At 29.0% G+C, this 13,149-nt stretch overlaps 2 protein-coding genes across 3 annotated transcripts in view; both read right to left on the reverse strand.

Moving 5' to 3' along the window:
* Positions 1-2,117, reverse strand: part of LOC142334179 (AN1-type zinc finger protein 4-like) — a 70,381-nt gene extending 68,264 nt beyond the window's left edge. The window contains exon 1 of one of the 2 annotated variants that reach the window (XM_075381989.1): positions 1,944-2,117. The gene's annotated coding sequence lies outside the window, so the exon portion shown is untranslated. Of the gene's footprint in view, positions 1-1,884 lie in introns of both variants that reach the window. The other variant, XM_075381990.1, reaches the window with a different exon arrangement.
* An 8,304-nt stretch (positions 2,118-10,421) lies between these two features.
* robl (dynein light chain roadblock) overlaps positions 10,422-13,149 on the reverse strand; it is a 32,170-nt gene continuing 29,442 nt past the window's right edge. The window contains exon 4 of the mRNA XM_075354940.1: positions 10,422-10,913. Coding sequence (XP_075211055.1) covers positions 10,870-10,913 — 44 coding nt within the window. The 3' untranslated portion in view covers positions 10,422-10,869. The remainder of the gene's footprint in view (positions 10,914-13,149) is intronic.

Raw genomic sequence — 13,149 nt, forward strand, 5'->3', positions numbered from 1 at the left:
TGACAATTACCACACTGATAAATTTTTTGATAGCTTAAACATTTTGGTAAGTTATACTACACTTTTTAAAATTATTTAAAGGCTGAAGTTGGATTTCTGCAATACATGGCAAACTCTTAAGTCCAATGATTCCATTTTAATATTAATATAAATATAGTTAAGCATTCTCTGTTAAGGTTTTTTCACAACTTCAAAAATCTACTAAAGACTACTATTTCATAATAAGGTAAATAAGTATAAATTACTTTTAAATTTTATTTGAAGGTCTGTGTTATTTTAAGTTGAGATTCTTCATGAAATCAGAAGAAAAAATCCCAGCCCAAGAAAAAACATTGGGCTAGCTTTAAAAACAATAAGGCAATATTGGATACAAATTATCTTATAACACTCAATGTATATGATTAGACATAGAACATAAATTAACACTTACTTTTGGAAATCATAAACAGACAGAAAAAAGGTTAAAATAGAAATTTCTTTTGAAGCAATACACACACTTTATTCCTAAATTCTTACAAAATAACACATTGCCTGTGTGTGATAAGCTACAAGTTAAATAAGTAAAATATTTTATTTTAGAACTAAAGTGAAAATTATAGCTAAGGAGTATTAGACCCTACAACTTCAATATAGACAATGATATCTTTCTGGCTACAGAATATCTATCTACTGTGACTAAAATTAGCAAAAAATATTTTCTTAATGGTTGAATTTTAAACTCAGAGGATTTGTTAACAAGCACCAAGATAAGTAATTGTTCTAAATACCCTCTAAGTAAGAATTACAATGAATTTAATGTTCAACTAATATGATAAGATATGTAAATTGTATGTATTTGAACATTTCAACCTGTTATATATATAAACTTTTAAAAGATAAAATAATCATTTTTATATTGCTACCTCAGCTTAGTTCTAACTGGAATTCTCATTACGATGATCTGTAAGATATTTCTAGACTTAACAAGAGAGTTCTGTAAAAATAAGTACTACTAATTTTCATGATTCTTATCACTTCACAGAACAGTTGTGATTAAAAATTATTTGTAGGTACTACATTTGACATAACAGTTTCAAAAAAATTTGAATATAACCTGTATTAACCTCAATGATTTTAACTTTACTATTACAAAAGTACAACAATTTAACACAAAAGAACATGTTAACTCTAACAATTTTTATTTTAATTCAAATTTGTTTTTAAAAATCAAGCTCTCTTAGCACAATGTATAAAGTTTTTAACTTTGGGATATCACTAAAAGACAAACAAAAAGGCAATACCCAACACAACAGAAATCCAGAAGAAAATTACATCAACCTAATTCAGAAAACAACAAGAACTTTGCTAATTGACAGACATTAATACTATGAAAATAAAAAATTAGAAAATTATTTTTGTCACATTAGTAGTGACTTGGATCAGCTAGATATAACGATTAAAAATTACAACATAACCGACAGTGGGGAACAATCATTCATCATCAAATTTTAGAAATTTATAGTTTCAAATTTGCGTATCAGTCAAGTGCCAAAAAAACTCTGAAACTTAAAAACCCCACATACACGTAAAACCGACTGTCAACAATAAAAATCCCTATATCAGGGGTTTAAAAACGTTCTACTAAAATATTTTATAAATTTCCGTAGATAAAAACCTAATTAATCGGTTTTAAATTAAAATGTACGCTAGTAAGAATTAAAAAGAAAACGAGAAATATTTGTAAAACTGGAACCCTTAAGTACTACTTTAATTGAATGCCAGTTAGGTTAAGTCCGTTAAATTAATTTTATGGGTTTATTATCTAATACAACATACTTAACAGCTAGACTTTATATAAAACAACACAATAACTATTACCTACTTCATAAAAATAATCATATATACCGTAATGTCTCCGATGAGACGTTTTATTTCAGTAAACTGATGACAAACTCAGTGTTTACCTTCAGTAATTTCCAGGTGAAAATGGAAGAAAACTCGGTAAAATGACACCAGACTAGCAATGTAAACACCCCATCAGCCCAAACATTAATCGATTCTAAAATTCAGTCACTTCGGCATTTGTAACACTAACATTAATAACTTTACAGACAAACCCATGACAGCTATTAATTACAAATCAGTTTTACCAACATCAGAATTATTATTTGTGGTCATTAAAAAAAATGAAGTAATTGACTTACCGCCAAATTCAATTTATTAAAGCAAGTTTATTTAGGCGAACAATCTGTTAACGATGTACTTTATTATCTTTGTTTATTCTGTGGTACAGCCACATTCCGTAATACGGGAAGTTCAAAAACTATATTAAAAAACAAGAACATCAAAATTTGTATGCACAAAACTGTTAACTCTAATTTATAAACCAAGGCTATGTTAATTAATTATAACAATATTACTCTGATCGCTACGTTTTCAGATACTACTTTTAATTATATTTTATTAATTCATAAATGTTAGCGTGCATTTGCGAATCCTCTTCAAACTTTTTTTAGTACATTCAACACTTAATTATTAATTTTTATCCAAACACTAAAAGTTAAAGTGCTACAGCAACCTTAGTGTTTGGGTCAATTTTACCAGTTAATTACCTTCAGGACATTTTAAAAATGCCATAATTAACTATTTTCATTTTTAGCGCTATGAATGTCGTAAAACCTAACCTAACATTGCAGAGTTAAAAATAAAAATTACATATCCTTTGTTGAAATGATTGATTAATCTTAATTTTACAATATAGAAAAAAACAATTTAATACTAATACTGTTGCTTTAGAATATATTATCCAACGATTAATGGACCCTGCACAGTCTAACCTATGTTAAAGTGAATTTCTTTAGTTATATTAAGCTGTACTTGAACATATTCAACATTATAACAAATTTGACATAAAATTAAATGCTAGATTCTTCCTTAAACTCTGCACCATTAAATTAGTTCTCAAAATTTTTCTTTACTGTGAACTAATAAAACTTATCATAATAATAAAAATTGGCACAACTCTCAGACACCAGTATACCAGTGGAAGTTAGCAGAGGAAATATTTAAAATAAAAACTCACTGGTTAAGACCTCAAAAAAAGTTGAACTAATAACAATTTATTTTTTTAAATAAGAATGATTTGCACAAAAAATTGTGCAAATGTAGTTACCATCAAATTGAAAAAAATCACCTAAAGTTTGTATAAAAAGATTTCATTGTATTAACAAAATATTGCAAACTTTTTTTTTTAATCAACCACTATGGCAGTACAATAACCAAAAATTTATCATAGACTACAATAAAGTTAAATCATTTATGTCCAGATCTGACCAAATTCCTAGATAAAAATACAGTTTAAAAAGCCTTTAATTTTATGGTTGCTACTCATAACTGCTTACTGTCTGTTTAAAAATGTGGCATAAAAAAATGATCACCGATACAAAAATCCATTTCTATTTACTCAATGAATTAATGTATCCCCTTTCTAAGATCTAATGATTGTGCAGCAGCCCAACATCTTTTCAAAATAATTAGAGCAAAGATGGCCACCTTATTATTAAATAAAATTCATGTCAAACAACAGCAAGAAGCAAAACACTAAAAACTTTCACAGTATATGTTGTATGAAGTCATAGCTTGTTCATTTTTTCAGGGATAATCTCAAGAACTACTTTACAGATATGAAATATTTTTACACTATTTTAAAGTTTACTGCTTCCTGAATTCACGGCCTATATAAAGTAATTTTGTCATTCTAATTTTTCCCACTTTGGTACCCCTTCATGGTTACATATTAATACGAGAGGTGGATCAAAATATAAGTTATACTCTTGCCATGTTGAACTGAAAGGGATGTAAGGGTAATGTGGAATGCCTGAATGAAATGGTCTTGAATAACTGGCGGATTAAAATTAGAGAGATTACAAGTGAATTTAACATAAGTTATGGTAGTGTGTTTGCGATTATTCACGATCAGCTGGGTTACCATAAAATGTGCCACATCTGTTGACTGACAACCACAAACATCAAAGTATTGCATCTGCTCTTTCTTTTCTTCAACATTATTCCAGGACTGCTCCACAGTTTTTGAAACAAATCATCACAGGGGATGAGAGCTGGGTGCTTCATTACACTCCTGATACTAAACAAGCATCACATGAAAGGTAACAAAAATTTGTCACAACCAAAAAAAGTGAAAACATCTCCACATGTTTGAAAGATTATGCTAACAGACTTTTTAGATTCTGAGGGAAATGTTTACAGTGAATTTATGCCCCGAGGAACAACAATCAATCCTGAATCTTACTATGAGACTAAAAAAAAACTGTGTTAAGCCATTAAAGATCAAAGATCCAAAAGATTGAGCGATCGAATCATTTTTCTTCACAACACCAATCCTTATTCAGCTCATGTGAGAAAGGAGTTACTGCAAATATTCAATTGGGAAGTGTGGTCTCATCCGCATTACAGACCAAACCTAGCACCCTGAGACTACCAACAGTTTGATCCTCTCAAGCTAGATCTGACCCTTTCATCAGAGAAGCTGACCCTTTTGCTATCTAACATCCTCAATTAACAAAAATTGAAGTATTGTTTATCTAAAATTAAAACCTTTCTTTTTTCCAAAATGTATTCAATTTTCAAAAAAAAAGTTTAATTAAAAGTTTTGATATTTTTAATAATGCGTAAATAGGAAGTGAAACACCATTATTTAAACATATTCTACCTTTTATCAAAAAAATATTTACAAAAGTTTGATTCCTCTTCCAAACAAAATTAGTCAGTAAAAAATCTTTTTTATTGTAAATTTCTCCAAGTACCCAATTGTAAACAAGTTACATTTTGGCATTTGTGTAACATGTTCCATATTTATTCAATAATAAATAAATTAAGATTTTATGTATAACAAAAATTTGTAAATAAAGACCTACGGCTATTGGAATACTGCACCCAAATTTCATTCCATGTTAAGTTTTATTACCTTTCATTACAATTCTATGAATTCTTTGTAATAAATTTTGCATGTACATTTTTTGAATGTTCAATTTAAAAAATAATAATTAATTCATTTAAAGTATAACTAAAAATATTCAACAGAGAACTTTTCAATTATCGCAGCACGTATGTAGATGGCATCCATATATTTAATTTCCTCATTATCTATATTTATACTTCATTCACAACACAGCTGCTATCAATGCATCTTTTTCAATATTTACTATCTTTTATGTTAAAATTTAAACTCATGTTACTTCTACATGAAGTGTCTACAAGATGTTTGACATTTCTTAAATGAAAACTTAAATTTTTTGATTAAGAAACTGTTGCTCAATATTATAGTTTAGTATAGATAGTGGAATAGAAATTTAAATAAATGGTAGCATTTTGTACTTTTTCAGGAATCATTCAGTCCACGTTTTAAGTTGGCTTAATGTATTTCCTATTCTATTACTGCATGACAAAAATTACGCAAGTGATTGTCAAAAAACCCACATCCATGAAATAACTTATCAGTAATTTATAACGCATCCACAACAAAAAAATAATTTATCATTTTGGTGGCATTTATAATATAATTTTAATGTAAATTTATTTATTTAAAAAATACTTTTCAACTATTCGCAAAATAAATTTAATTTTTTTTTAAAATGACGATGCAAATAATTTTTTTTTATGTTGTAGCAAATAAATAGATGTAAAATTACTTAGGAACTAGCTGGTCCTCAAGCTTGTTAGAATAATGATGAGAAATAAGAATTGAGGTCCATTCAATTTATAAAAACTACCAGTCTATTGTAATTTCTTCAGTGCAACAGTTTGGTCAGTAGAGGACTCAAAATTCCTAAAGTATACAAGCTTCAGACTAATCGGCCCCCATCTTAACAATAGTTTTTACTGCTGGTTATTCATCCTTCATAGAGGTAAAAAAGTATTTTGTATGGTTCTCAGTATTACCTGACAAACACCACCGAAGGCAAAGGACCATAGTTAGTTTCTCGTTTTTATATTTTATGTTTTTAACCTTTTTGTGGAACAACATTATCTAAAGAATGAAGAAAAACATTACCTAAAGAATTATGTAAAATATTTACATCTTTTCTCACTAGTGTTACCACAGGGCACTCTGTAGCAAGACACACACAGTTGCCCATATAAGTATTGACTCTCCAAGTGGAGATCAGCCACTTGAAGCGCCTACCTTTGTGACTTAATTATGTTTGTCATTGAAAAGACAACTGAAGGTGCTTGCAAGTAAAGGACAAGTCTAAGGAATGTATACCACATCGTTGCACCTTTAAAGCTACTTTTCTCAACAACTGAAAAAGAGAGAGAATTTTTTTATAGAAAATTTAATTTCAAAAATTGCAGGTGGTTTCTGAATTCCATTTTATTTAAGTACTATGTTCTTTCCACGTATAAAAACTATATTCATGCAAAATTTCAGCTCAAATTAGAAAGAGTAAGGGACTCACAGAAACCACTAATGTTTGTGTATATATACTATTTAATTATTATTTGTGTATATATATATATATATATATATATACACAAATAATAATTTTAAAATCACATGCCTAAAATCGAAATATTTAGAAAACTAAAGAAACATATTCAAAATTATTTTTGAGGTTTTCTAATAAAACCTGTCAATTTTTTAAATTAAAATCAATTAACCATTTTACAGCCCATGATTGTAGAAAGTATTATTCAGCACTCTTTTAAATCTGCAATATAGCATTGTTACATATATTCTTCATAATAAATGTGATATTCATTTAATTCTTCTTCAAAAAATTTCTCATTAACTGTGGTTTTTTGGCTTTTCCTAATGTGCAAAATGAAAAAGATTTATTAGTTTTCAGAGACTACATTATAGCATACACAGCTCCTGTTATAAAACTTAGAAGTACATAGAATAAGAAATTATGTGTACTCCAAAAAGAATGTCCTATATCTTTGAATGTCTGTTAAACTCAGGAACTACTTCCAAGTCTGAATAATTCTTTCATTCCGATTAATAATTTATTAGTAAATTTAACTAGGTAACTTCAACGAAAATTCTTTTTTGATTTTAGGTTTTTTAATGATTTCAATTTTTTGGATTTAAATGATTTTTGGTTTCTTTCAGAAAAAAAAAATCATCTTCACTGACTTCATCTCTGATTATTCAAATATTTTATATTAAGTTATTTTTCTTTGTACAAATATAATTAATTAAAAATATAATCCTGTATCCCAAATCCCTGACACAGATGATTTTATAGTATTGGTATCAGTATGTTGTGAACAAAATAATTTTCTGTTCACTTCAACATGTGTGTATATTATTATTATAATACAAGATAATGCAGAAATTTACTGAGAACATTCACAAGACAATAGAACTAACCAGCAATGCTAACATGGTCTCCACAACATCTGGAAATAAAAATAATTAGATTTCTAATTTCAGCTGATCTCCAAAGTTTCAACTCATACTTTAACATGGATCCAGAACGTATCATCCATATTAGTTTAGTGATGGTGTATCATAAATGAACAATACTGCATGATAAAATTTTAATGTTTTTTATAAAAGTTGAAGGAAATTGAATTCAAAATTATGAAAAGATGAAATGGATCTATGGAGAACAAATTCTATAGTGCATATGTTTTCAGGTGGCACAAGCAATTTATAGTAGGCTACGAAAAATTTGAGTCCCTTTAAAATGAGAAAATACTTGTTACACAGATCAACAATTGAATGAAAATCTGTGAAATTGGACTTGAAATTTTTATACTGTTTACATGATTTTAACCAAGAGACTAGACATCCAGATACAATGTGCAAAGCTTGTTCAAAAAACTTAACTGAGCACATGAAAGACTATCTATCTAGCTCCTAGAATTTTCTTATACGAGGGACAACAGATAATGAATCATAGATTCTCAAGTGTAATCCTGAAATTTCTAAGTCAGTTGTGGAACACAATAACTTCATAATACTCTATTATCCCAAGAAAAAAAGATCAAATGAATATTTTATTTTTTTTATAGCCAATGGACAATTCATAGAGAACTTCTGCCTCAAGAAGAGACTGTCAAAATTACTACCATGATTTTCTTGAAAAGCTCATAAAAAAGGTTCTACAAGTGCAGTCAATAATATTACATACAGAATTAAATGTTGCACCATGACAATTCTCTAAAAAACTTGTATAACATTTTTCTCTAAAGTGAAAATCCTCCTGAAAGGTCATTTCATAATTATTGATAAAATTGAAAATATTGCAATAAATCAGCTGAAAGAAAAAACATTTGAGGACTTATCATGCTATAAAATTAAGAGCAATCTCTGGTGATGAACAACTTTCCAAGAAAACTATTTTGGAAGGGAGCATGATGATAATATGTAAGTTATTTGTGAAATATTGAGAACTGTCACTACTTTTCCTCTCCGCATTAGAATTCAAAATATTTATCCATTAATTATTTTCTAATTAATTCATTACTGTAATCTGAATTCACCATAATGTAATAAAAATTAGGTAAAAGATGTTAGGAGTTTTATCTGTTTTATTTTGGATTATTTATTAGTCCCATACTTATAAAAGAAATTATTCTGAAAAATTAAATATAGACATCATTAATCCTGCAAATTAGTTTTTCTCAAATTGGAAATAATAATCATTGAAACAGAAAAAAAATTCTTAACTTTCCTCAAAAACGTTATATCATTTCAATTATTTTTTACTTACCAGGTATTTTTGGAAATTTTTAAGAGTGGGCTTGTAATTTAAAAATGGCAGTACTTACAGCCTGTTGTAATGATCTCCTTCAAAGTACCTCCCCCCTTCTGACTGAACACACAGACTTCAACAGTGTTTCCACTTTTAGAAGTATTCCTAGAAATTTTCTTTCTTAAGGGTGTTAAGAACCCTCTCCATACTAGCCTGGATGTCTTCAAGGACAAATTGTTTGCTTTTCAGTGTAAATTTCAATTTAGCAAACAGATAGAAACCAGCAGGGATTAAATCATGAGAATATGGGGTTGCAGAAGGACAGGAATTTGGCCAAAAATTCTGCAACTGAAAACGCATAATGAAATGGTGCGCTGACATGGCAGAGGACCCAATTATTATCTCTCCACAGCACAGGCCTATCCATTCACACATTTTCATGTTAAGGCTGAAGGACACTTTTATAATATAACTGGTTGATTCTCTGCCCTCTGGGACAAATTCATGATGCACGATATGCAAAGAATCAAAGAAAACCAGCAACCCTTTCTTCACATTCAACTGACTTTGTTGTGCTTTTTTCAGTCATGCCAAACTTGGATTCCTTCCACTGCAGTGGTTGTACCTTTGTTTCTGGGTGAGTTTCAGCCCAATTAATTAGTTCTTGGAACACTTCACGTCAGTGTTGAAATGAATTTTGCACACTCTTAAGCATGTTCAAACCTTTAGTTATAACTGACTGAACTGCATAGAAACTAAATTCAGCATCAACTAATCCCTAATATCTATGTCCCTAATATCTATGGACAGGGTGTACTGTCACAGGGTGTACGTGTATGGACAGGGTGTACTGTGTAAATTACATACTTTTAACAATGTTTTCATTGGTTTTTGAAGGCTGGCCAGACCAGGGGTCATCTTCGATTGATTCACGGCCATCTTTGAATCTGTTGAACCAGATAAAAATATTTGACTATCTTTTCATTCATTTTTTCATCAGTTTTCTGAAATCAATAATCAGCCAAGAAGCAAAAGTACATCTTCACTGATCAGAATGCCATTCTCTACTGAACAAAGATATCACGTGATCTTTTCTGGGTGTTTCAATGACAAAATAAATTTTCATTTCACACCTGCAGGCAAACCTACCCCTTCCCACTGGGCAGTGATGACACCAGTTTTAAAACTTTCCAATCACACCTTGTATTTATGTAACATTTTTTCTTTACTGAATCTGTCTTTTCACAAGTCCATTGAACACCTTCCACTTTTATCAATCCCAACATCTTCCTTTATTTTCTCAGAGCTTCTTTTCTTCACAATATCCTTATAGTTCTTCCTTTAATTTTTCTTTCCAATTTTCACTCTATTATCTATCTCCTTCATGAAGATAATTACTAAAAATGATATCATCAATTCTGATAAAAAGGACAAAGACTTTTGGTGGCGACTGAAATCTTTCCTTTATCATCAAATTATACTCTTTTATGATGCAAAAATAACATTTTACAACATATAAGGTCACACTGAAAATCTCTTCTGTATTATGTAACCTTTAAAAAGCATTTATATTAAAAAATAATAACTTATAGGTATTTATAAAATACAAAAAAATAAAAAAAAACAAAAAATTGAAATTTATCAACAGACATTATTGAATTTACAAAAAAATTAACTCACCATTCAAAACAAAAAAAAAAAAAATAAAACAAATAAAAATTATGCAGTAATAATTTATTAAAAAAAATATATATACATAAATACAAATATATTAAAATATTTAAAGCAATAAAAAAGATAAAACCAATTAACAACAGTTACATTTCATACAGTAATATGACAAATAAATAATCTGAAATTCTGTTATTAATTATTCTGAATTAAATTAATATATGAACTTAAATATAATTAAATGAATGCCAATAAAGACTATTTATTAGATTAATATTAAGAATTACATTTTTTAATGACAATTAAATCTGTGCAATAAAATCAAATCATTTATGTTAAAAATTACTTCATAATTTCACACATAAATTCAGCTAAGAGTTAAAGTGCAATAGATAAACAACAAATAGCACAGAAACATTTATTAATAAATGAATTTTATAATTTAATACATATACAAAAAAAAACAGGATTATGGTAAAATCTTCAATGTAAAAATTTACTCAGCAGGATTTTGTATGACAATCAATATGAACTCCCGATCTGCAACAAATAAGTTTAAAAGTAATTCTATATAAAACATTACATACAGCCACAGTATATGCTTTTTGTTTAACGATTCATATAACCTACTCTGGATATAGACTGCAGCTTTGTTGAAATGGGGTCCTGATAGGCAGCTGCTTCCCATTTTTAAATGCAGCTGAGTATACTTTGTACATATTCATTACAACCTGACAGCAGATAGATGGCTAGGAGAAATGTAGGTGTGGTGAAAGTGTTGATGACATTAAAATAATTTAATTTAACATTAACAATAAGCACAAGCAGTATAGATGTTTGTGCTACACCCCCTACACCTTACCTTTAAAAAAAGTCTTTTCAAGCTTTAAGAAAAATGGTTGAGGGTATTGGATAAGCACATGAATATGCGTGCATTTGAAAATTACAAATAATTGAGGTAGGTGTGTAAAGGGTTCATAAAAGAGAACAGCAACTGAAAAAATAAATCTATTAAAGTTATACAAAAAATGTAGCAAATTTCAGGAATTCCGTTGTTCCCAAAATATAATCAATGTGTACTGTTTTTAATAAACTCCTATGATGATTAAGACCACATAATTCACACAATCTAGGAAAATATGACAAACCATTAAGCATCACCAGATGACATGCACAATCCATGTGTTAAAACTTGATTATGCCTAAAATGCAAAAAGACCATTTCTTCATGATGACTGTATCATACTTCTGTATTGCATGGCATTAGATTTAATGTGAAATAGTTTATATTCAATTACTCATTCTGCCTAAGGCAATATTTCACAAAGTACACAATAAAAATAGTTAACAGTTAACATGATCTACAAAAAATCAGCCCAAAACAACCTTCCTTAGGGCTAAATCAGCTATTCTGTTGTCTAGGAATCCAGCAGAAATGACACATACAATGCATTTGCTGAGAAGAGAAAAGACAAGTGAATATCCATTACTATTAAATAAACAGGAAATACATCAATATCTTAGTATCTACTGAATCACAGCACATAGTATGGCAATTAAGATTTTATATTTTCTAATTGTGGTGTAACAGTAAATTGTGATTGCCTTGTTTAATGACCTAAAAGCAATTCCTTTTTCTTCTTAGTCAACATACCATTTTCATGCAACATATTGAGCTCTATTTGTTTTTTTTAATAACTTTTAGTAAAAAGACCTTTTATTTTTTTCAATTAAAACAACTAAGAATATTTTTCTGAAAATTTTTTATTATTAAAACATTACAGACAAATCATAATTTCTTCATGATTTTATCTCTTTCAAGACAGCTATCATCAAAGTAATGTAGTTTTATTGATTTTCACAAATCTGCTTGTTCAATTCCTTTTATTATAACTTTTCTACATTTTTTTAAAACATATTTTTTTCTACATTAATGTTTGCTATATAAATAATAAAGACACCTCATTATTTGTACATTTAAAAAGACAGTAAATTCTTAAAACTTAATTATTTTTAAAATACAAAGATCTCTTTTAACTTAATTTAGAATGGTTACGTTAAAATGAGCAAAAATAAATTATAAAAGGTGGCACACAATTCAGCACATGTAAAAAGATAGCTGTGGTACCTTTATAATAATAACATCAGATGAATCATATTTCTAGGACAATTATTTTAAGCCTCTCATTTTTTGTTTTTTATGTTGGGGTTATATGATGGAAATGCAACTGCAACTGCTGCTGCAGAATATCAGACGTTTTCCTAACTGCAGAGTTCCAAATCCTAAAACAATCAGTAGAACATTTCATACGCTATGAGAAATGGGCACCTCTTCCCAGCATTAGTACTCACCATGATCATTCTGCCCAATATTAATGAAACCTTTATCGAGGGTACTCAACACAGTTCAGATATTAATAGTACATGATGCCTTTCTGGTTGTTTCGGAGTTCCCAGCCTATGGTGTGTGAACTCTTTGTTACAAGCTGTATCCTTATCATAATCGACGAGTACAAGTCTTCAACCAAGAGATCTTCCTCTTTATTTGGAATATTGCAACTGGTTGAATATGAACTACCGATTGCGCAGGCTCATTTTATTTACTGATAAGGCTCAGTTTATTCGGGATGGCATCAATAACCTTCACAACAAATACACTTGGGCAAAGGTTAATTCGCACATGACAGTAGAACATAATTTCACACAGATTTAGAGTCAATATGTGGTATGGTCTAGTTTATGATCAGCTAATCGGACCATTCATTCTCCCTTCTAA

The sequence above is a fragment of the Lycorma delicatula genome, chromosome 1 (genome assembly GCF_047948215.1).
Source record: "Lycorma delicatula isolate Av1 chromosome 1, ASM4794821v1, whole genome shotgun sequence".
In the NCBI taxonomy this organism is placed as follows: domain Eukaryota; kingdom Metazoa; phylum Arthropoda; class Insecta; order Hemiptera; family Fulgoridae; genus Lycorma; species Lycorma delicatula.